This window comes from Heteronotia binoei, chromosome 3, assembly GCF_032191835.1.
Source record: "Heteronotia binoei isolate CCM8104 ecotype False Entrance Well chromosome 3, APGP_CSIRO_Hbin_v1, whole genome shotgun sequence".
NCBI classification, from domain to species: Eukaryota; Metazoa; Chordata; class Lepidosauria; order Squamata; family Gekkonidae; genus Heteronotia; species Heteronotia binoei.
In genome coordinates, this window is record NC_083225.1 from 101,280,386 (window position 1) to 101,306,039 (window position 25,654).

The 25,654-nt window shown below is 43.5% G+C and overlaps 1 protein-coding gene across 3 annotated transcripts in view; it reads right to left on the reverse strand.

The window, feature by feature from the left end:
• Window positions 1–330: 330 nt before the first annotated feature.
• Window positions 331–25,654, reverse strand: part of ITSN1 (intersectin 1) — a 197,760-nt gene continuing 172,436 nt past the window's right edge. For all 3 annotated transcript variants that reach the window (XM_060234313.1, XM_060234314.1, XM_060234315.1), the window contains 10 exons: window positions 24,335–24,441; window positions 20,861–21,044; window positions 20,372–20,470; window positions 19,613–19,780; window positions 16,984–17,196; window positions 3,362–3,483; window positions 2,253–2,335; window positions 2,085–2,168; window positions 1,304–1,477; window positions 331–897 (listed from right to left, as the gene is read on the reverse strand). In XM_060234313.1, the coding sequence (XP_060090296.1) occupies window positions 749–897; window positions 1,304–1,477; window positions 2,085–2,168; window positions 2,253–2,335; window positions 3,362–3,483; window positions 16,984–17,196; window positions 19,613–19,780; window positions 20,372–20,470; window positions 20,861–21,044; window positions 24,335–24,441 (1,383 nt within the window). In that variant the 3' untranslated portion in view covers window positions 331–748. The remainder of the gene's footprint in view (window positions 898–1,303; window positions 1,478–2,084; window positions 2,169–2,252; window positions 2,336–3,361; window positions 3,484–16,983; window positions 17,197–19,612; window positions 19,781–20,371; window positions 20,471–20,860; window positions 21,045–24,334; window positions 24,442–25,654) is intronic.

Here is a 25,654-nt window from a genome sequence, read left to right on the forward strand (position 1 = left end):
GGACGCAGGCTAATCACTTGGGGTGACATACCTCAGTGCTGATGACGAGAACAAAGCATTGGTCCCATTCAAAATCTAAGGGAGCTTGGGTACAGAGGCCCTTGGACCTGGAACTCAGACTTTAATTCACAATGCTTTTGTTTTTTTGCAAATGAGATCAGCTCTTGAAAGCCTTACACACTGTGCACTTGTCATTTATACTTTGATTCATTATATTATCCTTGAGATTATTTTTCTTCCTTTTTAAAAACAGATTCAAATATTCATCACAAACTTTCTAAAAGAAATTCCAGTATCTTACATGGCAAGAATGCTTTCATGTTATATGCATTTTCTATATAAATATATTCACATTTATACACCACTCTGTGGGGCAATAGGCACAACGTTTCTAGAGGAAATTTACAGAGGGCCGCCAAAAACACATCAGTAGCACCCTCTTTTGATTAATTTGTATACTGCTGTAACCAGAAGGAGGTGCGTTGTTTTGTTTTATATGCGTGGGTCAAATGGTTACATCCTGAAAACTATAGCAAAAAGTTCCACAGAGAAATAAAACAAAAATATAACAACATTTTCCTCACAAAGTGGGAATTAGGTTTTCTATAGGGATTACCAAGGTACAAAGTGTGTTCTTAGCATTGTGGTATTTATAATCTTTTTGACAAGTATTTGTCTCCTGTAAGAAGTATAAGGATTTCTAGACAGATTTGTGGACACATTGCAATGTCGAAGAAGCAGCTCCATTTCAAGGTTCATCAAACAGCTGCAAATCCAGCCGGACAACTATCTCTCCGGTTGGTACTTCATGGAGAAGAAGACACTTCGTAACTGGTCCCTTTGAGCCCTGATCTTTCTTAATATCTGCTACCCGGATTTCTGTTCGGCCCAAGAAGTCTGAAATATAATACATACACAGTGATCAGAAATACCACCTGAACTCACCCAGAGATCAGTCTTTGGCAAAAATGCACAAATAGCATGAACCTTCGAAGTCATATCGAAAACTAAGCTTCAGTGACAACTGGGAATAAAACTCTGCCTTGTCTTCAGGAATCACCCTATTGCTTTTTCTAACTCTTCCTGCACTTCCTCCAACAACAACTTTTACCTTGCCTTCTGCACTGGATGAGCAGAAATGGCCAGTTTTCAAGGAATCATCTGTATGGTAGATTTAAGCACTATTCTTCACATCTCTAACCTCAGTGCCTTCAGGAAGAAAAAGGACAGCTCCACCAGCTTGTTTTACAAGCACTTTTCACCACCACCAGAACTTAGGAAAAGCAAAAGGGGCACTACTTACCATCTGGGGAGAACTGATCCCTCTCAAACACCGTTATGCAAAGGACATCCTGCTCTAAATCTTTGATAAAGAACTGGCAGTTAGAATTCCACTTGGGGTTGAGAGTGTCCTGTATAGTCTTGGTGATATGACACTGAGAGCCCATCGTCACTTCACAATATGGGTTACTTTTTCCTGAAAGAATTCGGATAGATGCACAGCTGTGATGTTATTTTCCCATGTCTGGGTTTAGCAACTTGTCTCTTGTACTTCACCTTCTGGGCATCAACAAACTGAGTGCCCAAACCAGAATCTGGCATCAAACGAGGTTGATCCCAATGGCAGGCCCGTTCAGCTTGTGATCAGCAGCTATCAGTGGTGACCCACCAGGAGCTCAAAACTCCTCCTGAGTTTATTGCTTGCCTATGCCTGCAGAAGGGTACAGTTGTCAAGCTTTCTCAGACTCCAACATGTGCCCAGTGAGACATGTGAGGCTAAGTAAGTCCCAAGTTGTGCAGGCCTCCATTATATGTACCAGCTAATGGAGTCCAGATAAAAAGAATTAAAATAGCTTTTTGTCTGGTAGTTTTGTTTATGTTAAATAGATCAGAGCAAATCCCAGAGAGAAAGCCATGTAAGTCAGCCATAGTCAAAACAAATAATCACAAATTTATTGTAGCACAAGCTCTGTCTCTGATGGAGCACATTCTTACTTGTAAATGCTATGCCACAATTATGGGTTAGTTTTTAAGTTGCCACAAAACTTTCTTCTTCTGGAACAAAAAAATCTATGAAGTCTTACCATGGGATCTGCATGGCTTCAGTTCAATACCTTCAACAATGTTCACCATTAGCCTTCCAATACCAGTTGCCCTCTGGGACCGGACTGTGGTAAGAACAGGCAAAATGCATTAAAATACTCTTTGTGACATTTCTGGAAATCTTATGAAGGCAGTCCCCAGTGCCATACCTAAGTACGCCTTTTCTCTTTTCTTCTTCTCAGTTTCTATGTAAAGTTCAGAAGCTGCTTTGATTTTCTGAACCCAAGCCGTCCTTCAGTCAAAACAAAACAGAACAAAAAAGGAAGACTAGACATCAGCAATTATAAAATGTATGCAGAATGAACAAAGCTGTTGTTTTCATGTGACAGATAGCATTAATCCTTTTGCCCGTGGGCAACAGGTAGGATGAAAGCATTCTCTTGAATTAGGCTAGGTTTTCAGTGGCAAACTTGGATCTGGGCTGGATGGCTTTTGACGGTCAGTGAAGGAGGGCTCAAAACATTGATTGCTCCTCCATATAAAAATGCACTCTGCAATGCTAGCATAGGCAGCCAGATATCTAGCCACTTTCCCTCACATGCTAACCTTTTCATGTACAGGACATTTTTTGGTAAGGAACATTCAGTCATTCTGAATTGTCACTTGCAGTCTGCAACCCATTCACAGGCTAGCATTATATATACAGGGTCCTCTTGGTATTTCTGGTGGATATGAACAGCCTAATACATTTCAAATGTGCTACAGCACACCAGATGTTTACAAAATTTTCCTACCTTATTCATTTCTAAGCAAAGTAGATTACATCTGAATCATAATTTCTATCTATGTTTTACAAACTTTCACTAGGCCTTTATCAGATTATTTGGTAAACTCATGCTTAACTATTTATTTATTCAAAAACATTTCTATGTTATTTTTCAAACCAACTCAAGCATTAAAACATTCAAAAGAAAAAAGAGGGAGGAAGCCCTTCAAACAAACAAAAGTACAGAAGGGTATAACACATAAGTGGAAAAAATGTTCAATAAACCACTTTGAGCCCTTAACTGAAAGTGATAAATATATTCATATAATATATACAAAGAAGATAAGCCAATTTTTACCACTTCCACAGTACATATGTAGTATCAGATGCATAAAAGAAACATACAAAAATGAATAGAAAGAATTAAAAGGTGACAAAGGCACAGGAGAAGTCTTTGTCAGCATTGGGAACTGGAGGAATGCTATACTGAAACAAAGCATGTGCTGTTGTGTGTAAGAGCTGTTTCAGTGGTTCAGTTCAGCGGTATCTTACCTTTCATTTATGCTTTCCGCACGGAGTGTATAGACTCGATCAATGTGAGAAATGTGAAAGATGGGCTCATCTCCAGAAGGATCCGTGGGTAGTTTAACCAAGACCTCATTTAAAAATATGGGCTGCAAATGCATGAGGCAGTGTTAGATTAGGCAAACTCAATTAATACAGTACAACAGGTATACTGCTCATCATACAGCTGAGTGGCATGTTCATTCTAATAGGTATTATTTCTTTACTTTCACAAAAGTAGTGCACTATAGTGGTAGTACATTATAACTGAAAGATTATAGTCCCATCTCACAGAGGTCTGAGAGGAGCAGAACAGAGCAGAGCAGCTCTGATAGCTGAGACAGCTGGAGAAGTTGCTGAGAATTTCTGAGTTTTGAAAGACTTCATTCTGAGGTTTGTGGGGCTGCCTAAAATTCTGAGTTGTGATAGCTGGGGAACTGCTCTTTGTTTGGTCTTTGTTTGGTTGAGTGGGCTAAAGGTGAAAGAGATTGAGAGTTATTGCTGCTGATTGCTTAGGAGTGCCTCTGCTCCACCCTCTTTGCATTTTAAGCTGCGCCTTGCCAGGCGCGAGCCTTTGGCGCAAGCCGAGGGCTCTTGGCCTGTGGCTCTTCGCCTAGGGGCTCCCTAAGGACGAGGAACTCAGATCCCTGATTTCCTTGTTCTCCCAATAAGGTAAGTAGACCCTCCAGAAGGGGAGCCACATAAACAAACAGCATTTAAAGAGAACTGTATATTTATATATATATATATAATATATAATGAAGATAGAATGCCAGCAGGGGGTTGGGGGCTTTCCAGTGTTTTGCACTGAGTGTCACATGTACGACTATCTGCCCAAAGGACAGAAGTCTTGGGTGTGTGCTCGATGCAAGGAACTCCTGGTCCTCAGGGAACTAGTTTGTACCCTTGAGGTCGAGGTGACTGCCCTGGAGAAGCAGAGACGGTCAATTAGGCACTTGGGTAAGACTCTCGGGGGCATATTAGATGAGCCCCGCTCTGAACGTAGAAGCCCCGTTGCTGCCAGAGAGCATGAGGTTTGAGAGAGAACAGGGCACCGTGCTGAGGATAAGGGGAATGCGCCCTCAGAAGGGACCTCTTCTTCAGTTGATGAGCGGGAATCCTTTCGTGCCAAGGAACCATCCCTGGGCAGGGAGAGGGGGGGTTGGTAGTTGGTGATTCGATCCTTAGGCAAGTAGACAGCTGGGTGGCGAAACCGCATACTGACCGTATGGTGACTTGCCTGCCTGGTGTGAAGGTAGTGGACATTACGCATGTACTAGATAGGCTGATAGACAGTGCTGGGGAGGAGCCTGTGGTCGTGGTGCATGTTGGCACCAACGATGTGGGGAAATGCAGTCGTGAGGTCCTGGGGGGAAAATTTAGGCTGCTATGCGGGAGACTTAAGGCCAGGACCTCCAAGGTAGCCTTCTCAAAAGTGCTACCTGTTCCACGTGCAGGGCAAGAGAGATAGGCACAAATTAGAAGTCTCAATGTGTGGATGAGACGATGGTGTAAGGAGGAAGGGTTTAAGTTTGTTAGGCACTGGGATGCTTTCTGGAACAAGCGGGAGCTGTACAAAAGAGACGGTCTCCACTTGTCCCCGGATGGAACCAGGCTGCTACCGCTTAAAATAAAAAAGGTGGCAGAGCAGTTTTTAAACTAAATCTTGGGGGAAAGCCGACAGGAGATGAAATGTCTTTGGTTCGGAAGGACTCGTCTCAAAGAGATGAAGGGTTGGCTGCTATTTTTCTACTGGGTAACGGATCAGAGTTGTCCACTGTGATGGTGATAAACAGTACGGACTGTCTGCCAGAGTCTCGAGGCGGCAGGAGGAAGGTGGCGGGCCTAGCTTGCCTGGGAAATTATAGATGTTTGTATGCAAATGCTAGAAGTGTTCAAAGTAAAATTGGTGAATTAGAATGGGAGAAAACTTAGACATTGTGGGAATTTCAGAAACTTGGTGGAATGAGAATCAGTGGGACACGGTGATTCCTGAATATGTTATATCGGAAGGATAAGGAGGGAAGGGTTGGAGGTGGGGTGGCTCTGTATGTCAGAGAGGATATACGGTCCAGTAAGACTGAGGTCAGAGAATTAGATTCACTTTTAGAAATGCTTTGGGTTGAAATAGAGGGCCCAAAAGGAAATTTAACTATGGGAGTTTGTTATCGCCCACCAAATCAAAAGAGAGAGGACGATTATAATATGATGGAAGGCTTAAAGATAGCGGCTAAACGTAAAAACTGTGTCGTAATAGGTGATTTTAACTACCCGCAGATTGATTGGGTCAATATGTGTTCTGGTCAAGATAAAGAGATTGAGTTTCTTGATGCTCTCAATGACTGTGCTATGGAGCAGATGGTCTCAGAACTTACCAGGGGTGGGGCGATCCTGGATTTGGCCCTAAGTAATGCCCAATACTTGGTGAGAGATGTAAAAGTGATTGCGCCGCTTGGGAGCAGTGACCATAATGTTATTGATTTCACCGTTTGTATAAATAGGGAGTTGCCCAAAAAGACCGCCACAACCACGTTTAAAAAGGGTAAATTTGGCGGGGGAGGGCGGGATATAAAAATAAAGTTGTTATTATTATTATTATTATTATTATTATTATTATTATTATTATTATTATTATTATTATTATTATTATTATTATTAAATTCACTGAGATGAGGAGGCATGTGAGGAGGAAACTGAAAGGAAAGGTAAATACGGTCAAAACCCTTGGGGAAGCTTGGACACTATTTAAAACTATAATCCTAGAAGCTCAGATAAAATACATACCACAAGTTAGGAAAGGCACAAACAGGCATAAGAAAAGGCCTGCATGGTTAACAAACAAAGTAATGGAAGCTGTAAAAGGTAAGAAGGACTCCTTTAAGCAGTGGAAAACCAGTCTAAGTGAGATTAGTAAAAGGGAACACAGGCTGTGGCAAATCAAATGCAAGACTGTGATCAGGCAGGCATAAAGGGACTATGAGGAGCATATTGCAAAAAACATAAAGACCAACAATAAAAATTTCTTCAAATATATTAGAAGTAGGAAACCAGCCAGGGAGGTAGTGGGGCCCTTGGATGACCATGGGGAAAAAGAATTACTGAAGGAGGATAGGGAAATGGTTGAGAAGGTGAATTAATTTTTTGCCTCCATCTTCACTGTGGAAGATGAGAACTTTTTGCCCGCCCCAGAACCACTAATTTTGGAAGGGGTGCTGAAAGACCTGAGTCAGATTGAGGTGACAAAAGAGGAGGTCCTACAACTGATGGACGAAATAAAAACTAATAAGTCACTGGGTCCAGATGGCATACATCCGAGAGTTCTGAAAGAACTCAAAGTTGAACTTGTGGATCTTCTAACAAAAATCTGTAATCTTTCACTGAAATCTGCCTCCGTTCCTGAGGACTGGAAGGTAGCAAATGTCACTCCCATCTTTAAAAAGGGTTCCAGAGGAGATCTGGGAAATTACAGGCCAGTCAGTCTGACTTCAATACCGGGAAAGTTGGTAGAAAGCATTATCAAGGACAGAATGAGTAAGCACATTGATGAACACGGGTTATTGAGGAAGACTCAGCATGGGTTCTGTAAGGGAAGATCTTGCCTCACTAACCTGTTACATTTCTTTGAGGGGGTGAACAAGCATGTGGACAAAGGAGACCCGATAGATGTTGTTTACCTTGACTTCCAGAAAGCTTTTGATAAAGTTCCTCATCAAAGGCTCCTTAGAAAGCTCGAGAGTCATGGAGTAAAAGGACAGGTCCTCTTGTGGATCAAAAACTGGCTGAGTAATAGGAAGCAGAGAGTGAGTATAAATGGGCAATATTCGCAGTGGAGGACGGTAAGCAGTGGGGTGCCGCAGGGCTTGGTACTGGGTCCCATGCTCTTTAACTTGCTCATAAATGATTTAGAGTTGGGAGTGAGCAGTGAAGTGGCCAAGCTTGCGGATGACACTAAATTGTTCAGGGTGGTGAGAACCAGAGAGGATTGTGAGGAACTCCAAAGGGATCTGTTGAGGCTGGGTGAGTGGGCGTCAACGTGGCAGATGCGGTTCAATGTGGCCAAGTGCAAAGTAATGCACATTGGGGCCAAGAATCCCAGCTACAAATACAAGTTGATGGGGTGTGAACTGGCAGAGACTGACCAAGAGAGAGATCTTGGGGTTGTGGTAGATAACTCAATGAAAATGTCAAGACAGTGTGCGTTTGCAATAAAAAAGGCCAACGCCATGCTGGGAATTATTAGGAAGGGAATTGAAAACAAATCAGCCAGTATCATAATGCCCCTGTATAAATCGATGGTGCGTTCTCATTTGGAGTACTGTGTGCAGTTCTGGTCGCCGCACCTCAGAAAGAATATTATAGCATTGGAGAAAGTCCAGAAAAGGGCAACTAGAATGATTAAAGGGCTGGAACACTTTCCCTATGAAGAAAGGTTGAAACGCTTCGGACTCTTTAGCTTGGAGAAACGTCGACTGCGGGGTGACATGATAGAGGTTTACAAGATGATGCATGGGATGGAGAAAGTAGAGAAGTAATTTTCTCCCTTTCTCACAATACAAGAACTCGTGGGCATTCGATGAAATTGCTGAGCAGACAGGTTAAAACAGATAAAAGGAAGTACTTCTTCACCCAAAGGGTGATTAACATGTGGAATTCACTGCCACAGGAGGTGGTGGCGGCCACAAGCATAGCCACCTTCAAGAGGGGTTTAGATAAAAATATGGAGCAGAGGTCCGTCAGTGGCTATTAGCCACAGTGTGTGTGTGTGTGTATATATAAATTTTTTTGCCACTGTGTGACACAGGGTGTTGGACTGGATGGGCCCTTGGCCTGATCTAACATGGCTTCTCTTATGTTCTTATGTCCAAATATGTGACAATTTTTAAACTGCAAATCTGCACAGTCCAATTAAAATACATTAACTAGAGCCACTGCAGTAGTTGGGCTACTATCCCCTTAAAACTGCCAGAGCAAGACTTTTGATGTCAAAGGTGATTGATAGAAAACACAAGGGGCATTATGTGCTCTCAAGAGGGAGTCCAAGAAGCAAAAGAAGCAGATGCTTTGCCCCTACCATTAATGAACATGGCTGCCAGTGCAAAGCATGGAGAACATTTATAGTCCAGCTTCATACAGAAAACCTGAACTTAAGGAAGGTAAGGGAGGAGTCATGCTTTGGCCTCTGTAGGATGAACCAGCTTTGCACACCTTATCTTTAAGACATTAGGAAATGATGAGAACTTCCTTCCAATTGCTGCTTCAGCGGAGGCCATAGTGTGGATCTTATAGTGTCGAGTGAAGGTTGAATGGAGGACCAGGTTGCTGCTTGGCACACCTCCTCAGCCAATGCCTGATTGAGAAATGCTGCATTGGTGGCTGCAGATCGTAGAGAATGGGCTGTAACGCCTCGAGGCGCTGGAAGCCCTAATGCCTTGTAGGCTTCTGCAATGCATAATTTCAATACTTAACTGATGGCACTCTTGGACATCTTGTCCCCAAGCCTGGGTGGTGTCACGTTGATGAACAGGCTATCAGATATGCAGATGTCCTGAACTCTGGCAATGTAGACCTTTAAGGCCCTCCTGACGTCCAAGGTATGTCACACAATCTCCCTTGGATGCTTCGGTTGTGGACAGAACATTGGAAGACATGAAACCTCGATGCTGACTTAGGAAGGAAGGAAGGAAGGGTCCACCTTATCTCTGTGGAAAACACAAAGTCCATATTTGATGGATAAGGCACTGATCTCCGAAACTCGTTGAGCAGATGTGATAGCTAGCTACCAGAAACATTCATCTGAAGCCACTTCAGCCCGACCTCTCTGATGGGTTCAAAAGGAGGCTTAGTAAGGGCTGTAAGGACTGCATTGAGTCTCCAGATAGGGAACCTATGAACCTGAGTAGGATACTTAACAGTAGCATCCTGCAGGAACAACTTGATGTGTGGATGTCAAGACAATCTGTACCCGATAGAAGGAAGGATGGTAGATAAGGCTGCGACTTGCCTACAAAGTGTGGCTGGCTTCAGACTGGTCTGGAGACCTTCTTGAAGGAAGGAAAGGATTGCAGAGATTGATGGAGACAAGGCATCCACCTTCTTGCGTCTGCACCACCGGATGAACGCCTTCCAAGTCGTGTTATAGATGCAGACCGTGGATTGGCAACGAGCTGAGAGAATGGTTTCTGTGACCTCTGACGAATATCCTAATCGTTGGAAGTTGCCCCGCTCAGCCTCCAAGCAGACAAACGCAGCCACTCTGGGTTGGGATGCCAGACCAGACCTTGGTGTAGCATATCCGGAGACACTAGGGGATCCTCAAATGACATCTCTTGTAGCATGGAAAACCAAGGGCGACGTGGCCACCAAGGAAATACTAGGATGATCTCTGCTCTCTGTTCCCATATTTTCTGGATCATCTTGGGTAGAAGAGGCAGGGGAGGAAATGTGTAGAGCAGTTCCTGTGGCCAGATGGATGTTAGAGCATCGATTTGCTCTGCTTCCTGATGCTGGTATCTGGAGAAGTGGGGAAGTTGTCGGTTTGATGGAGAGGCAAATAGGTCCACTTGCGGATGGCCCAGCAACTGCTGAATGAGAATAAAAATTCATCGGTGGAGACTCCATTCTGCTTCACAGATGGTCTGTCTGGTCAGCCAGTTGGCTTGAGTATTGTCTAGTCCCCTGATGTGTTCGGCTCTGATGGATTGGAGATTTTTCTCTAACCACTGTAGAATGTGCAGAACTTCCCGGTGAAGTTGGGATGACCGAGACCCTCCCTGCTTGTTTATGTATGCTTTGGCGGACATGTTGTCTGTCCAGATTAGCATGTGGTGATTGATGATTTGAAGTGATGGAGAAACAGACGGATCGCCCAAAGTTCCAGGACATTGATTGGTAGAGCGGATTCCACTGTAGACCAAAGCCCCTGAACCGGAGATTCTTGCAGTACTGCTTCCCAGCCCTGTAGGCTGGCATCTGTAAAGATCTCTTTGAGAACAGGAACATGAAGTTCCCTTGAAGTAAATTGTTGAGCTGTGTCCATCAGGAGAGACTGACTGACATCCTGTGATATAGTCAGAAACATGTCCCAGCGCTCCATGATCGCCCCCTGATATGGTCTCAGGAATCTCTGAAGCTTTCTGGAATGTAGACGTGCCCACTGGATCATGTCGATGGAGGAGATGAGAAGGCCCATGAGCTTGGCCAAATGGGCAAGGGAGGAGGAGGTGCTTCAAACAACCCGAGAGCTGACTCCTTTATCTTGTTGGCCTTGGTCACTGGGAGATACAACTTGTTGTTGCGGGTATCTAGGATTGCTCCCAGATGTTCCAGACACCGGGAGGGTTGAAGAACGCTCTTGGAAAGATTCACCAGGAATCTGTGGGACTGTAGGCACCTGATGGTGGTTTCGGTATCTTCCAAGCACGCCTCCCTTGTGCTCGATCGGATCAGCAGATCATCGAGGTACGGATAAACATGAATGCCCTGCTGTCTGAGGTGGACTACTGGGTTGATGAGAAGCTTGCAAAAAAACCTCAGAGCTGAGGAAAGACTGGATGGCAGTGCTTTGTATTGGAAGTGTCAACCCTCTATGTAGAAACGCATAAAACACCTGTGAGATGGGTGGATTGGTACATGAAGATAAGCTTCGGTCAGATCTATGGATGATAGGAAGTCCCCAGATTGAAGGGAGTCTATGATGTATCTCAAGGTTTCCATCTGAAAGCATCGCAACCTGACATGACGATTTAGGAATTTGAGGTCTAGAATGGCCCGCCAGTTGCCATTTTTCTTGGGTACCATGAACAGGATGGAGTATACTCCCTGGCCTTGCTCCCGCTGAGGAACAGGTTCAGTGGCTTGGATGTCCAGGAGATGTTGTAGGGCCTTGGTGATGACTGATCTCTTGTTGAGATTCCTGGCTGGGGGGGGGGGATCTGATAAATCTGTCCGGTGGAAAGGAGGAGAATTCGATGGAGTAACCCTGAGAAACAACCTCTATTGCCCAAGAGTCTGCCTGTGAAGCCTGCCAGGCTGGGAGAAAATGTAGCAGACATGCTCCAACTGGAGGGATGGGATAGACATGCTTGGTTTTGCTTGTTGTTGTCCCGGTCAGATCTGTCAGACTCGTTAAAGGTGGACTTGCTGAACTTAGATCCATACGAAGTTCTTTTGGAGTTGGACCTGGCTTCCTACGAGGACTTCTTAGTATCTTGTTGGAATCTGGACAAGGTATGGTGGGAACGAAAGGACTGGAGCCCCCTTATTTCGGGACGGCAGATATATCTAGGCATGGCCTTTTTCTTATTGCAAGTTTCCACCAGGATGCTCTCTAGGGCTTCTCCGAAGAGCTTTTCTCCATAGAAAGGATAGGCTGCTACAATGGACTTAGAGTATAGGTCAGCTGGCCACAATCTCAACCATAGTAGTCTTCTGGCCACTGTGTTGGCTGCAATGGCTCTGGAAGCACCTGAGATGATGTCAAGGGTTGCATCAGCAGTAAAGAAAGTCGCCTTATGGAGGCAGTTGACTCCCTCTAGACCACGCCTGTTGTCTTCCGGAATTGTCTCCAAAAGTTTGCGAAGCCAAACAATGGAGGCCCTGGAAACTAAGGTGGCTGTGGAAGATGCCTGCACCATCATGGCCACTGACTCATGGACTCTCTTGAGTGCAACCTCCACCTTCTTGTCCAAGGCATCCTTGATGTTGCTATGCCCGTCCTCTGACAACAGACCCAAATACTGCAGCCCTGCCACTGGACCATCCACTGTTGGTACCTGTAAGAACTCAGCAGTACACATGGGTAAAGCATACAATTGTTTCATTAAGTGAGAAAATTGCTTAGTGGAAGCCGGTTTTTCCTACTCAGACCTGTTTTGTTTCTCAGAATATTGAGGGAAGGGGAAGACTTTTTCTGATGTTTCCTCCTTGGGTAAAAATTCAGTGTTGCCACTGGTTCTAGACCTAAACCTCCTAGCTTGTAAAGGTTTAGGTTCCTCATCAGTAAGCAGATCACATATTTCTAATGCAGTCTGTGTCTTCGCCACCAAGTACTGCTAATCCTCTGATTTAAAGAGGCGGCTGGGTAATTCAGGCACATTAGACTGTTCCTCTTGTTCCTCATCTGAGAGGAATTTCCCCCTCCTCCCTCTCAGACTCTGAAGAGTCTGACTCAGTCTCTGCATTAAGCCCGGGGTTAGGTAATAAGGGTGCTGCCTTAGTCAGCCAGGGATGGCGGGGCTGAAGATTAGGAAGCCAATAGGTCTTTAAATGAAAATTAGAGTAAGGTATAAAATCAGAAAAGCAACTTCCTGCATAAGTTGCTGCAGGGGGAAGAGGGAATCGGGGCTGCCTGGTTCCGGGGTTGCAGGGGAGTTACCCGATCCAGCACAGGTGGAAGCAGCCGCACCAAAATGAAGATGCCGCCAAGCGCTACCTCTGGAGGCGTTATCTGCAGAGAGGGGGCTGGGCTGGGAAAGTGCAAACTGCTGGCTTGCAGAGCAGCTGCCGCCGCTTGTTTTCGTGCACGCTGAAGGCCCTGGGTCATCCTCTGTCCTGCGCCGCTTCTTTTTGGGCTTGGCGACCACAGCTGCAGCTCCTGCTGAGGAGATGCACTCATGCCCTGAAGGCATGTCGGCCACGTTTGTCTCCTGCGTAGCCGCAACAGCGGCTCTGCAGCTTCCTTCCTCTCCCTCCAAGAGGAAACCGTCGGAGTGTCTGCCGGCCATGGGCAGCTGCACTTAGTTCATCTTCTCCGTGGATGGTGGAGGAAGATTGAAAGTGAGGGAAGGAGAGAGAGGGTTCAGGAAGAGAAAGGAGGAAAGGAGCTTAATGGAAGCTGGAAGAAGAATGGGTGAATTTTGGAAAGGTTAGAGGAGAGGCAGAGCCTAGCCCTACTTGCTGCTACTCCCTGAGAGGCAGGAACGAAACTGAAAGTCCAGGGTTATTCCGACGGCGCCAAAGGGAAGAAGAAAAAAAGTATTTCCTGTCTCCCAAGAGAACCATGGGAATAACCCACTAGGATGTCTTCCGACTCTGACGGAGAACAGCAGGATTAGGGGATACATATTCCTTTCACTCTAAACTCCCTGACAATTCAGGATGCTGTAAATGTGAGAGATGGACAAACCTTTCTGGGCTTGGACAAATAGCTGCCAATCAATCAGCAAACTAGATTGGAATAGGAAGATCTGACCTAGGCTTCCCATGTCCTCACCACCTTGTGGTGACAAATGATAGCATATGGCTTGTAAACTACATTTGCAAAGGTCTCCAGATACTTTCATGATACCACTGAAACAGTGCCTGAAGCACTGGGCTGGCGTGGAGAAGGGTGAGTGTGGCTGGGATACTTCAGGAGAGACCTTCCTGCACATTCATAACCCAAGAATTTTCTTCAGTGATAAAGGTTCTCTAAAGTAGGCATGTGAAGAAATGCATTTTTTTCCTGGGAGGTTTGAAATTAGCAAAAGATCCATTTTGAGTTTTAACAGGTTTTTTTCCCTCTGGGCAGGGAACAGGCTTGAAAGGAGGAAGTCAGTGCAACTGTTCTCCAGACTTACCTTCATACAAATGCTAATAGGTCTAGTCAATGCGATGGTCAAGCTTCCCCCTGCTCCCCCCTCCTAGCAGAGAACAAAGATGTGGAGGACTTTAGGCTAGAATGGATCCAGGAAGAAGCCCTAGGAAATGATTCTTTGACCTGGGTTGACCTGGTCAGTGGGTGGGGAAACAGATATGGTAAAAAGTCCTTGCAGCAAGAAGCAGGTCTCTTTTCCTTGGATGCTGAGTCCAGGAGTGCACACTGGTAAGGCAGCCATTAAACTTGTCTCAAGAACTGGAGCAAGCTTAAAGGTAATGTTAACTCTACTACAGGGATCTGTAGCAGCCTTAAGCAAAAGATGCCTGTTCTATTTTAATATCTGATATGGCATAGAGAAAGGGACAGAGTATTTGGGTTTTACTCAAATACTGCAGGCCAGAGCAGACATGTTCTGCCACAAAGTATATGAAATCAGAACTGAGGAATGCATGCAAGGCCTGATGAACATCTTCCTTCTCAGCAGTCCTTCCCCTATAGGCCAACCAAACTACAAGCACTAAGCTTCTGAGCTTTAAGTACTAATGAAAAGGAAGCAACTCATCTAGCCCTGGATTGTAACCACTTTTTATACAATTGGGAATGACAGTCCAAATCAGTGATGGCATATAAACACACAAAATAGCGTAGCCAGGTCCCCCCCAACTACCAGTGGGGAATGGGATAGCGCTACCAGATTCATGTTAGGAAACTCCTGGAGATTTGGGGATGGAGCCTGAGGAACCTCAGTGGGGTACAATGCCATATAGAGTCCTCCCTCCAAAGCATCCATTTTCTCCAGCAGAACTGATCTCTTAGTCTAGAGATGAGCTGTAATTCCAGGGGATCCCCAGGTCCTCCTGGAGGCTGGCATCTCTAACATAAAATTCCTCATGGTCTCAGTTTGTTCTCTCTATGCTTTGTTTCTATATGTTATGCTCCAAAAGCATGGAGTTAACCACCATACAGATTTGTGTCAGTGATTCTTTTTAGTGGCATTTACAGACTTCACTGGTAAAATAACATTTCACTAACCATGGAATGCAGGAGCCCAAAGGCCAATCCAAAGGGATGAACAAAACTAACCAAGCATACCACCTATAGACAGTTAACAAAATACAGTGGGAAAGGTAAATTTTAACATGGGTTAAGATCTAAATTATAATTGCATTTTTCTCGCTGAAGTTTAACCACAAGTGCAAATATTTGCAAATTTGTAATTTGGGCCTTGACCAATGTCCACATACACATTTTACCACAATAATGCTAAGAGAAGGGGGAAGGGACACTCTCTCACAAGTAATATAGTTAGTGATGCTTAGGCTTGCCAATCCCCAGTTCCCAGCGGGGGTTCTCCCACTTTTCCAGGCTCCTTCCCACTCCCAGTCAGCTGGTCAGCAGGGGGAAGCCCTGCCCCCACAGCCACCATGTGCCTTTCTACCTCCGGAGGCTTCAGACTCCACTTGGAAAGGCTTCCTCTTGGGATGGTGTGTCTGTGTCTTTAAGGCTGAATGGGGGTGAGGAGAGCAGACAGAACAACATGGCTGCTCCCAGTGGCTGTGAAAGCAGCCCAGACACTCCATTGGTTGCACAATCTTTTCAGAGGTCATTTGCATAGGAAAGGTAAACTTGAACCTTTGGCTGCTCTGTGTTACTTTGAAGAAGTTGGAAGTTCAGCAACTCATGAATAGAGATGCCAATCCCCAGGTGGGAGCAGGCCCTCCCCCACTTCAGAGTCATCAGAAACGGGGGGGGGGGGGATGTTTGCTGGGCACTTCATTATTCCCTATGGAGGATTCCTATAGGGTATAATGAAGAATTGATCTGGGGGTATCTGGGGCTCTGGAGGGGCTGTTCTTTGAGGTAGAGGCACCAAATCTTCAGCATAGCATCTGATGACTCTCCTCAAAATGCCCTCCAAGTTTCAAAAAGATTGGACCAGGGGGTCCAATTCTATGAGCCCCTAAAAAGGTGCCTCTATCCTTCATTATTTCTAATGTAGGGAAGGCATTTAAAAGGTGTGTGGTTCCTTTAAATGTGATGGCCAGAACTCCCTTTGGAGTTCAGTTGTGCTTGTGATGGCTCCACCCCCAATGTCTCCTGGCTGCATCCCCAAAGTCTCCTGGCTCCACTCTCAAAATCCCCAGATATTTCTTGAATTAGACTTGGCAACTCTAGTGATGCTATAAAATATTTTAATGTTGCTCTTTGTTTCAGTTCCCATCCCCTCATTAATCATAACATGTAGTGACTTCTCCTTAGAAAGAGAAACATCATGTATTTCCATGTGAAAATCGTCAGAACTTGTTGATCAACATCACTCAGTATGACTTTCGTAGGAATTCAAGAGATAATTGACTGAGGCAGCAGACGCCCTTGTATAATGACCTTCCCTGTCTCCCACACTGCCTTGCTTCTCCCCTGTATGGAGATAGGTTATAGGTGGTCAGTATCTATTGCCTAACCCAATCCATTTGGCATATACACTGTCTCAACCAGGAGTTTCTGGTAATTGCCATCTTGATAATGTTTTGTTGTCCTGATATTGTGTTGTGATTTATTGATTTCTTGGAGCTGTATTCTAACTATTTTGATTGGTTGTAATCTGCCCTGAGCCCACTTGCAATATAGAAGTATAACAAACAAACTACATTTATCATGATATGAACAGAGATTAGCTAAATTTATTTACCTCCTAAATGGACATTTATCTCTGCTGTATACAAGTATGGTGAGTTCATGGTTATGTGACACATTCACCTGTCTATTTCACTGCATTCATGTGCAACAGGAAACTGTGAGTGAAATTTGGTTCCTCACTACATATACATAGAGCACAACAGACCCATTTTGGTTTGTTACATATTGTAGTGTATATGTAGTGTGTATGTGGTTTTTTGTGCACAAAAGTGAGCTCTATATAAGAATTATGTCTAATGAGGTAGCCCATATGCAGCAACAACCAGCATTACTTTCTATACTTTAGTCTTTGGATTGTCATCAAAATATCACCAGTTTACTTTGAAGTAGTACTTACTGTTTTGTACATTTTATACTGCAGATTTGACTTGGGGCTAAAAACCTTATCTGAGCCAGATGAACCAAGAGGTTTTATTATCTGTGTTAGCAGGAGGAAGTCGTTGAACAGAAAGCCATACAATTCCTTGTTGCTCTTGGCCTTGTAGAGTTTCCCGCTGTGCAGAAATTTGCGTGGCCCCAAACAGTTTGTAACAGAATTAAAAACAAGTTGCTGAAGGGGAAAAAACAACAACAGTGAAATGTATAAAATATACTTATTGTTGTATTATTGGATGCTGCTGAAATTATGACAACTACTTTGGTTCCTTTCGCAAAAATGGCAGCTAATATTATGGTCTCATCAGGAAATGCATCTGCTTAGTGGTCTGGCAGAACTTACTATTTTTGCTACAGCTGCTCCTTTGGACTTATGAAGGAAAGTTGAGCTTGCTTATGAGAGTGAGGAAGAAGGTACAAGTATCAATGCCTGATAATTTTATCTGAGGCTGTGGTTGGCATAGAAGACAGGAGTAATGAGTTATTAAAGCTAGAAATGTTTATTTAAAATAAACTGACCCATGCTGACTTTTTTGCTACTTGCTGACCCAGTTCTGCTTTTTAAGGTTACCTTATACTTGACTTTCACCTGGCTTCTCTACTCAACAGCGCTCGCGTAAGCAATAAATATCCTCCCCAAGTGATCAACAGGAATTGGAATAGCAGCCTGTTAGTATCCTGCTCAACCAAATTTTTCAGAACTGGCCATTCTCAAAGCAGGATTTCAATACATTCAGCACATTACAAATTACAGCTCCCTCGTTTAAAAAAAAAATCCATGTGGTGCTTCTGCAGTTTGTTTTGTTTTTGTCACTTAAATGCTCCAGAAAACTGTTATATTACATACTGCATTCATGGTTAGCATCACAGTCAATGCAAAGCACCACACAGCCATCCCACTTCTCCTTCCTTCTATCCCCCCCAACCACAACAGATGATTCAAAGTACCGTATTTTTCGCACCATAAGGCGCTCCGGAGGATAGGACGCACCTTCCTCCTGGGGGGCGATCCGCTGCCTCTTCCTCCGATCCGGCGCTTCCCCGCGCCTGCCTGCCTGGCTCCATCTTCTTCAGGCAAGCACTGGGATCGCTCCACGTGGCCCCAGCGCTTCGCAAGCGCCGGCTGCGGAGGGGGCAGTGTGCTTCCTACTTGCCTGTGTCCCTGCCTTCAGCTGTGATGTTTAAAGCAAGCGCTGGGATCGCTCCCTCCCCCCTCCAATCCCAGCGCTTGCTTTAAACATCACAGCTGAAGGCAGAAACACAGGCAAGTAGGAAGCACCCGCCCCCTCCGCAAACGCAGCGCTTTGCGAGCGCCGGCTGTGGCGAGGGCAGCATGCTTTCTACTTCCCTGTGTGCCTGCCTTCAGCTGTGATGTTTAAAGCAAGCGCTGGGATCGCTCCCTCCCCCCTCCAATCCCAGCGCTTGCTTTAAACATCACAGCTGAAGGCAGGCACACAGGGAAGTAGGAAGCACGCTGCCCCCTCCGCAGCCGGCGCTTGCAAAGCGCTGGGGCCACGTGGAGCGATCCCAGCGCCTGCCTGAAGAAGATGGAGCCAGGCAGGCAGGAGCGGGGAAGCGCCGGATCGGAGGAAGAGGCAGCAGATCGCCCCCCCCCCCCCGAAGGTACGTACCTTCAGCCTATAAGACGCACACACTTTTCCCCCCACTTTTTTTGGGGGGGGAAGTGAGTCTTATAGTCCAAAAAATACGGTAATTCTGCAGCTTATCACAGTATACCACAAGGAGTATTTAAAGCTAAGCCCAGGAACACAGATATCATGTTTCAATGCATGACATGAGGCTCTTTCCCATTTCATTAGAACTATGAGCACCTTGGTGATGGAGAATGTTAAACAAAAAACATATATTAATTTTCCCCTTCCTAATTAAACTTCTCAGAAGGCTTACAAGAATCCAGTCTTATAGATCCAGATACTAGCATCTGCCTGGAAACTCAACTCTACTATTTCACCTAGTGTTCTAAGGACAAGGCATTCTGTACTGTCAAAGGAGAAACCTGTAGAGTGTGTGGCAATAGGGTTCAATTGTTGCCTCCTGTTCTCTGGGCCTTGCAGTCTTCTGCCAAGGGACTCAATATTCACTCTGACACAACGGATACCAGCACTTGACCACAGCCTGCTTGCCTCTGAAGTAATTCATAAATCCTTCTTGCTGTAGCTTGAAATGGAAGTGTTACTTAAGACATTGCTAGAACTCACAAATTATATTGGAGTGATACAGAAGTAATAGTTCATTGGGTTTTTCCCACAATCTGGGATGAAAATGAGCTTCAACAAACTTGATGTAAAATTAGCTTATTAGGAGGGTGGATATACTACTACTATGAAGAAAAGTTATGGACTGAACAGAAATGGCAACTTTAATTTCATCATGGGAGGAGAAGGCAATATTTGGGTAGAAGTCAATAAAATAGGGGAAAAGAAAGAGAAAATTAGCTGATTTAAAAAGATTAGTGAAGAGCAGTGCAAAATTTTAACTTGTGAAAATTGCTACATTATTTCATAAGGCTACATTGGAAAACTAATAAGCATACTCTGATGCAATACTTTTTAGCAGAGCTGCAGGTTTACCTCAGATAATCCTTCACACTGAACGTGAGCCTGTATCCATTCAAGTCTGTCTGAATTCTCCTTCTCACGTACACCTTCATTGACCTGAGAACAAAGTTCCTCTGCTTTCTCCAACGCATGTTTCAAATGGCTATGATCTGGATGGTTTTCAGGAGTATTTTCTAATATCTTCAGGAAGATGAATAGTTTCAGTTTCTTACAAAGTTACAAAACCTATTCCTTTTACCAGATTTAGTCCATCTTGCTCTACCAAATACGCATAAATAAGCATCCAACAATGTTACAAAATGTTTGTTACAAAACAAAAATTATTAAACAAATCACATCTCTAAATAAGTTTAAAAAAATCTTAGTTTACTCTCTGCTTCCATTAATGGAAAAGCATCAATTTTCACCAGTTCTTCCTTGTACTTACAAACTTGCAATTCATCCCTCATGCAGCTCTTGTCATTCATTGTCACTCAGGAGGAACATTTCAGGGAGCTCAGTAGGCTGCAGTGGGAGGGGAGAGGTTGGAAAGTGCCATTCGAGTGATGGGAGCACCTTCTACTAGCAGAAAATTACTGCTGGATTCAGCCCCTGGATCTGATCAGCACTCATTTGAATTATCTCCCTATCCAGAAACACGGGGTCCATTCTTCTGATAAAGCTATTTTACATCAAATGGGTACCCCAATTTTAAAAAGCAGAATTTGACTCTCATTTTTCAATTATAGCAGTTCTGATACCTCATTTCCACATGCCACTAAAAATACTTACATTTTTTATTATTAGAGGATATCGCGTAACTCGTTGCATAGGCTTTAGCAGAAAGCTTGACAAGGGCATCCCTTTGCAGCGAGGGTCCATAGCTAATCTCTAAAATAACAAAAATGTTCATAGCTTGTTTATCGAAGTATAACATAAAATTGCCTCTCTCTCTCTTTCTGCACACTCTGCATTTAGCCAAAGGTGGTGTCCTGATAGCACTTAGAATGGAAAGGACATGCTGGAAATCCTAGAATTCATTGTTAGTGGTTGTTCACAGCTTATGAAAGCATGACAAAATGTGGGCATCCTCCAGAGAATCTGAAGGACTTGGCTTCTTGAGCCACAGTTGTGAATAGTAAAAGATGAAGAAAAGAAAAAGTTGAAAAGTGAAGGTGCTTTGTTTACATTTGTTACACATCAAGGGTTCATAACACACCAAGAAGTAAGTGAGTGAGCTCCTGCAATGAACATAAAGTACCAATACTGATATTCTCTTACTTTAACAAATTCCTTGAACTCGGGAATTTCATCTGTTTTCTGCTGGATGAGGGCAGCCCCATTAAGCTGACAGCTACAGAATCTGATGTAAGGCTGCATGTGCGGAAGCTGAGCTGTCAGAATGTCTCCTATCATTTTTACTGGCATCCTTTCTCCTGACATTTTCTTACGAACACGCAATGCCCTAAGCACAAAGCAGAAGAATAGCAGAGAGATTATTAAATGTGCTAAAGGTGAATAAATGCACATTAAACCAGTAGAAATTTATTGCTGTAATAAAAATTATGGAACAACTGAACTGCCATCATTTGAGTAGTAAATTAATGAAAAGGATAGCATGAGCTCTAATCTCCTCTAGCTAACTGACTTCTCCTACCGGAACATCTTTCAATATATCTTTAAAATGGATTGGATTCAGATAATAATGTAATGAACCATGTACAGAACAGAATTATAGATGGTGACCAGTTGGTTATTTAGGCAACCAAGAGAGTTAAGTGGTAACCAACTGAGGGAAGGTCATTTCTTCTTTCTGGGGTATGGGAATGTGGTTGAGGTAACAAGACAGAAGAGGTAAGACTAAAAGACAAGGTCTTTTGCTGAAGATGATAAGTAACTACACACCTGGAGGAAAGAAAGTCCACGCCTCCAGTATAAAGATAAAAATGGAAACTATCTAAAACCCTCAAGGGGAACAACCTGCCCTCCTTCCTAAGACAAGCAAAACTGTGGACAAAAACTGGAAGGATCGAAGACCAGGTTAGGTGAGCTAAGACAATGTTCAGAATTGTGAGGCATAGCCCGATGAAAACATCTCAGGGTGAGGGGAGAACAGGATATTTGTACTGTTATCTGTACACACCACAATGTGTTCTAATGGTTATAATATTGGATTTGGACTGTGGAGAGCTAGATTCAAACACCTCCTTGAACCATATTTTGAGTAACTTGGAGAAAGAGTGGGATATAGATTTAGAGAATGAAGGAAGGAATGGTTGTATTTATTGTTGTTCCTTCTGTCAATTTTCCCATTTCTTTCTCCTCTAAGAGTATGTTGGTTTATGTATGTGTATTGTGTCATCAAGTCACTTCTGACTTATGGCAACCCTATGAATTAACATTTTCCAAAATGTCCCATGTTAGCAGCCATTCTCCTATGATGTTGGCTTATATGCACACTTTTGCCTTCCTCTCTCTTACATGATATATATACTTTGTCACATGAATACGTTCAACTTTGTGATGGTTTCACTGTTATGTTGCCACTAGTTAGAAATTCCAGGGATGTGGAATGGCAAAATATTTGTGAATATTTTAAAAAATCTACAAGTAGATCTCTTCCTTACGAGCTTGTCCCTGCCATCCTACTTCTGATGTGGTAGAAACCTCAAAAGCTTTCTTGAATTCAATTAAAATATAAAACAGTTTGTTGTGGTCAAAGGAGCTTCAGGATTCTATTGATTTTGCTACAGCTGAGAATTCATCTCAAATATATAAGAAATGATACTTAGCAAAGCATTATATAGTTAATTAGTGTGCTTCACATGTGTCATCTTGTTCTAAGCCTTATGACATCCTGGTATGCATGTCAGTACTATTATCTACATATTGCAGATAGAATATTGAGAAAGGGTAGCTTTCTAAGGCTACCTAATACATTTATGGAAGTGGTAAGATTCAAACTGGGGACTTTCTGATTAATAGTTTTAGCCATCAAACCACAGCAGCTCTTTAAGCATTACAGTATTTGTTTTTTTCAAAATAGTTTATGAAAAAAACAGGACTAGTCTAGCACCGCAGATCTGTACCAAAACCAAGCAAACGAAACAGCTTGAGATAAGGAAAACAAAACAAAACTGGCAAGTAGGATTTGTAATGGTAGTTACCTAGGACAATTCTGTAAATGTGCTCACTTAAATCTGCCTTTAATTTGGATCTGGTAGAAGCTTCCTTCAAATACACATTATTCTTAAAGCACTGCATTTTGCAAAACATCTGTACTTTCCTATCTACTGAAAGCTATAATGCCTATATATTGTTCTTGACTTTTTAAGGAAGGAAATATTTGAGCAGTGATTCCAATCAGAACAAAAGGTGACTAGAAAAAGAAAATTTCTCTTGAAACATGCAAAAATTTACCTAGGATGCATGTCATCACACCTGAATTGTGTTCATAGAAGCCTATGAGAATTTTCCTGGCTGGACTGCAATTATTATCCTCTAACCAGAGACTATGAGAATTATTATGTTAAAATCTGTAAACCCAACTTGTGCCAGATTGTAATATTTGCACTGTGTAATAAGTGTGTTACTTCTTTATATTGGTGAATGAATTAATATAGTGCATACTGAAGCGTCATCACACAAGTCTTAGTGGATCATACGCTGAACATGAGTCAACAGTGTGATGCGGTGGCTAAAAAGGCAAATGCAATTTTGGGCTGTATCAACAGAAGTATAGTGTCCAAATCACGTGAAGTGATGCTGTCGCTTTACTCTGCTCTGGTAAGACCTCACATGGAGTATTGTGTTCAGTTTTGGGCACCACATTTTAAGAAAGATATAGTCAAGCTGGAACGGGTCGAGAGGAGGACAACGAAGATGGTGAGGGGTCTGGAGACCGTCCTATGAGGAAAGGCTGAAGGAGCTGGGCATGTTTAGCCTGGAGAGCAGGCGGCTGAGATGTGATATGATCACCTTCTTCAAGTACTTGAAGGGCTGTCATATAGAGCAGGGGTGGCCAACAGTAGCTCTCCAGATGTTTTTTTGCCTACAACTCCCATCAGCCCCAGCCAGCATGGCCAATGGCTGGGAATGATGAGAATTGTAGGTAAAAAACATTTGGAGAGCTACCGTTGTCCACCCCTGATATAGAGGATGGTGTGGAATTATTTTTTGTGGCCCCAGAAGGTAGGACCAGAACCAATGGGTTGAAATTAAAAGAGTTTCCAGCTCAACATTAGGAAGAACTTCCTGAACATTAGAGCGATTCCTCAGTGGAACAGGCTTCCTCGGGAGGTGGTGGGCTCTCTTTCCTTGGAGGTTTTTAAACAGAGGCTAGATGGCCATCTGACAGCAATGAAGATCCTGTGAATTTGGGGTAGGTATTTGTGGGTTTCCTGCATTGTGCAGGGAGTTGGACTAGATGACCTTGGAGGTCCCTTCCAACTCTATGATTCTATGAAATGGAGTGATTTGTCCATGGTGTTATCTATGTGATTGCTCAACCTTACACTGTGTTGTTTCTTGTTTTGTTGGAACCTTCCTATCTAGAAGCACTTTTCTTATGCCTCACCTTTTTGCCCATATTTCAGACTTCATCAGCAGCCAAACATAAACTACAGTAAAAGCCAGTTATTTTAATTTTCCACAATACTTTTTCTTCCTATGTCATGTTAAAATATTGCAAATCTTGAGAAGACACCCTCCCCAATAAATCTTACTGCTGATGATTTTTTTCAAAAAGCAACTTACTTCAGTAGTTTAATATTGCACATAATTAGCTCCTTCCAATTTACAAAAATCATAGCACCTTCCTTTTCTGTCAACAGCTCTGAATCCATTAGTGGTTTCTGGAAGATCTGTAGATTCAGAAGGAAAAGACTGTATAATAAACTTGTTCATGGTGTCTACATTACCTTTGAGATCTCGCTTTAAAGATCTGCAAACCCAGAGGTTGCTGCTCCCCCAAATCTACCACGAGACCACTATTTGCTCAACTGTCTTTCAGATTAAAATCAATGGGACCTTAATAACCGTAAGTTCATCTGGATCACATCCAAAGCAATCAGAATAAAATGAAACAACAATGTATGTCCTGGCAGTACACAAACACAGAAGTCCACAAAGCAGTGGGCTCTCTCTTACTCTCAATGAGTAGCTATACAGCCTATTATTATTATTTTCAGATTTATATCCCACCCTCTCCATGAACAGACTCAGGGTGGCTAACAGGCCAAACATACTGGACCCAAACTTAGCTCTCACATCTATTTGTTAACTCTTGTATTTGTATGCTAATTTGCTGCTATTAACAACTGCTTTAATCCAGTCACAGCTATACTTATCACCCAGTAACTTATGTATCCTCCTGATATATAAGTAACTGGGCAATAAGTATAGCTGTGAACTATGTTCCCTCTAAGCTGCAGAATCTTGTGAGCAAAAATTCTACTTTGTGCATTACTGTCACATTCTCAGGGTGCAGGCAGGCAGGAGTCCAAAGCCAGTCCAAGGTCAAAGTCCAGGAAGTCAAGCAGGAGCCAAGTCACCAATGCAGAATCACAAATCAGAACCAGAAGTCAATGTCCAAAAGCCAAGGAAATCAAGCAGGTCAGGATCAGGAAGGAGCGTGGATGCAAGCAGAGAACAGATTTGTTGCTTCCACAAGGTTACCAGGACCTTGGTGGGAGCTATATGGGAGTCTCAATCAGCCTGCTGCCTGGGAGGCAGTGACTCTGCTAGAACTCAGGGCTGAGAGACCTGAAGCATTGGCGTGCCTCATGTCTTCGCTCTGAAAGTTCTTTCCAGAGCCTATTTCGAACTCTTGAGATGGGAGGAGGAGAGCTTGGAGGAGACTGATTGTCAACAGCTGACACCAGTGCCTAGAGAGTGATTGATGGGCCAGCTGCTGTTTGTTCAGCTGAGGAACTGGCTGGCAACTCTTCCAGGTCTGTTAACCCTTCCAGCTCCTCCTTGTCAGGGCTCATGACAGCTACTGGTATTAAAGTTGTGAGCTACTGCATAAATTGTGTTCAGGGGTCAATTTTCCTGAGCTAAGACAAAAATGTGTGA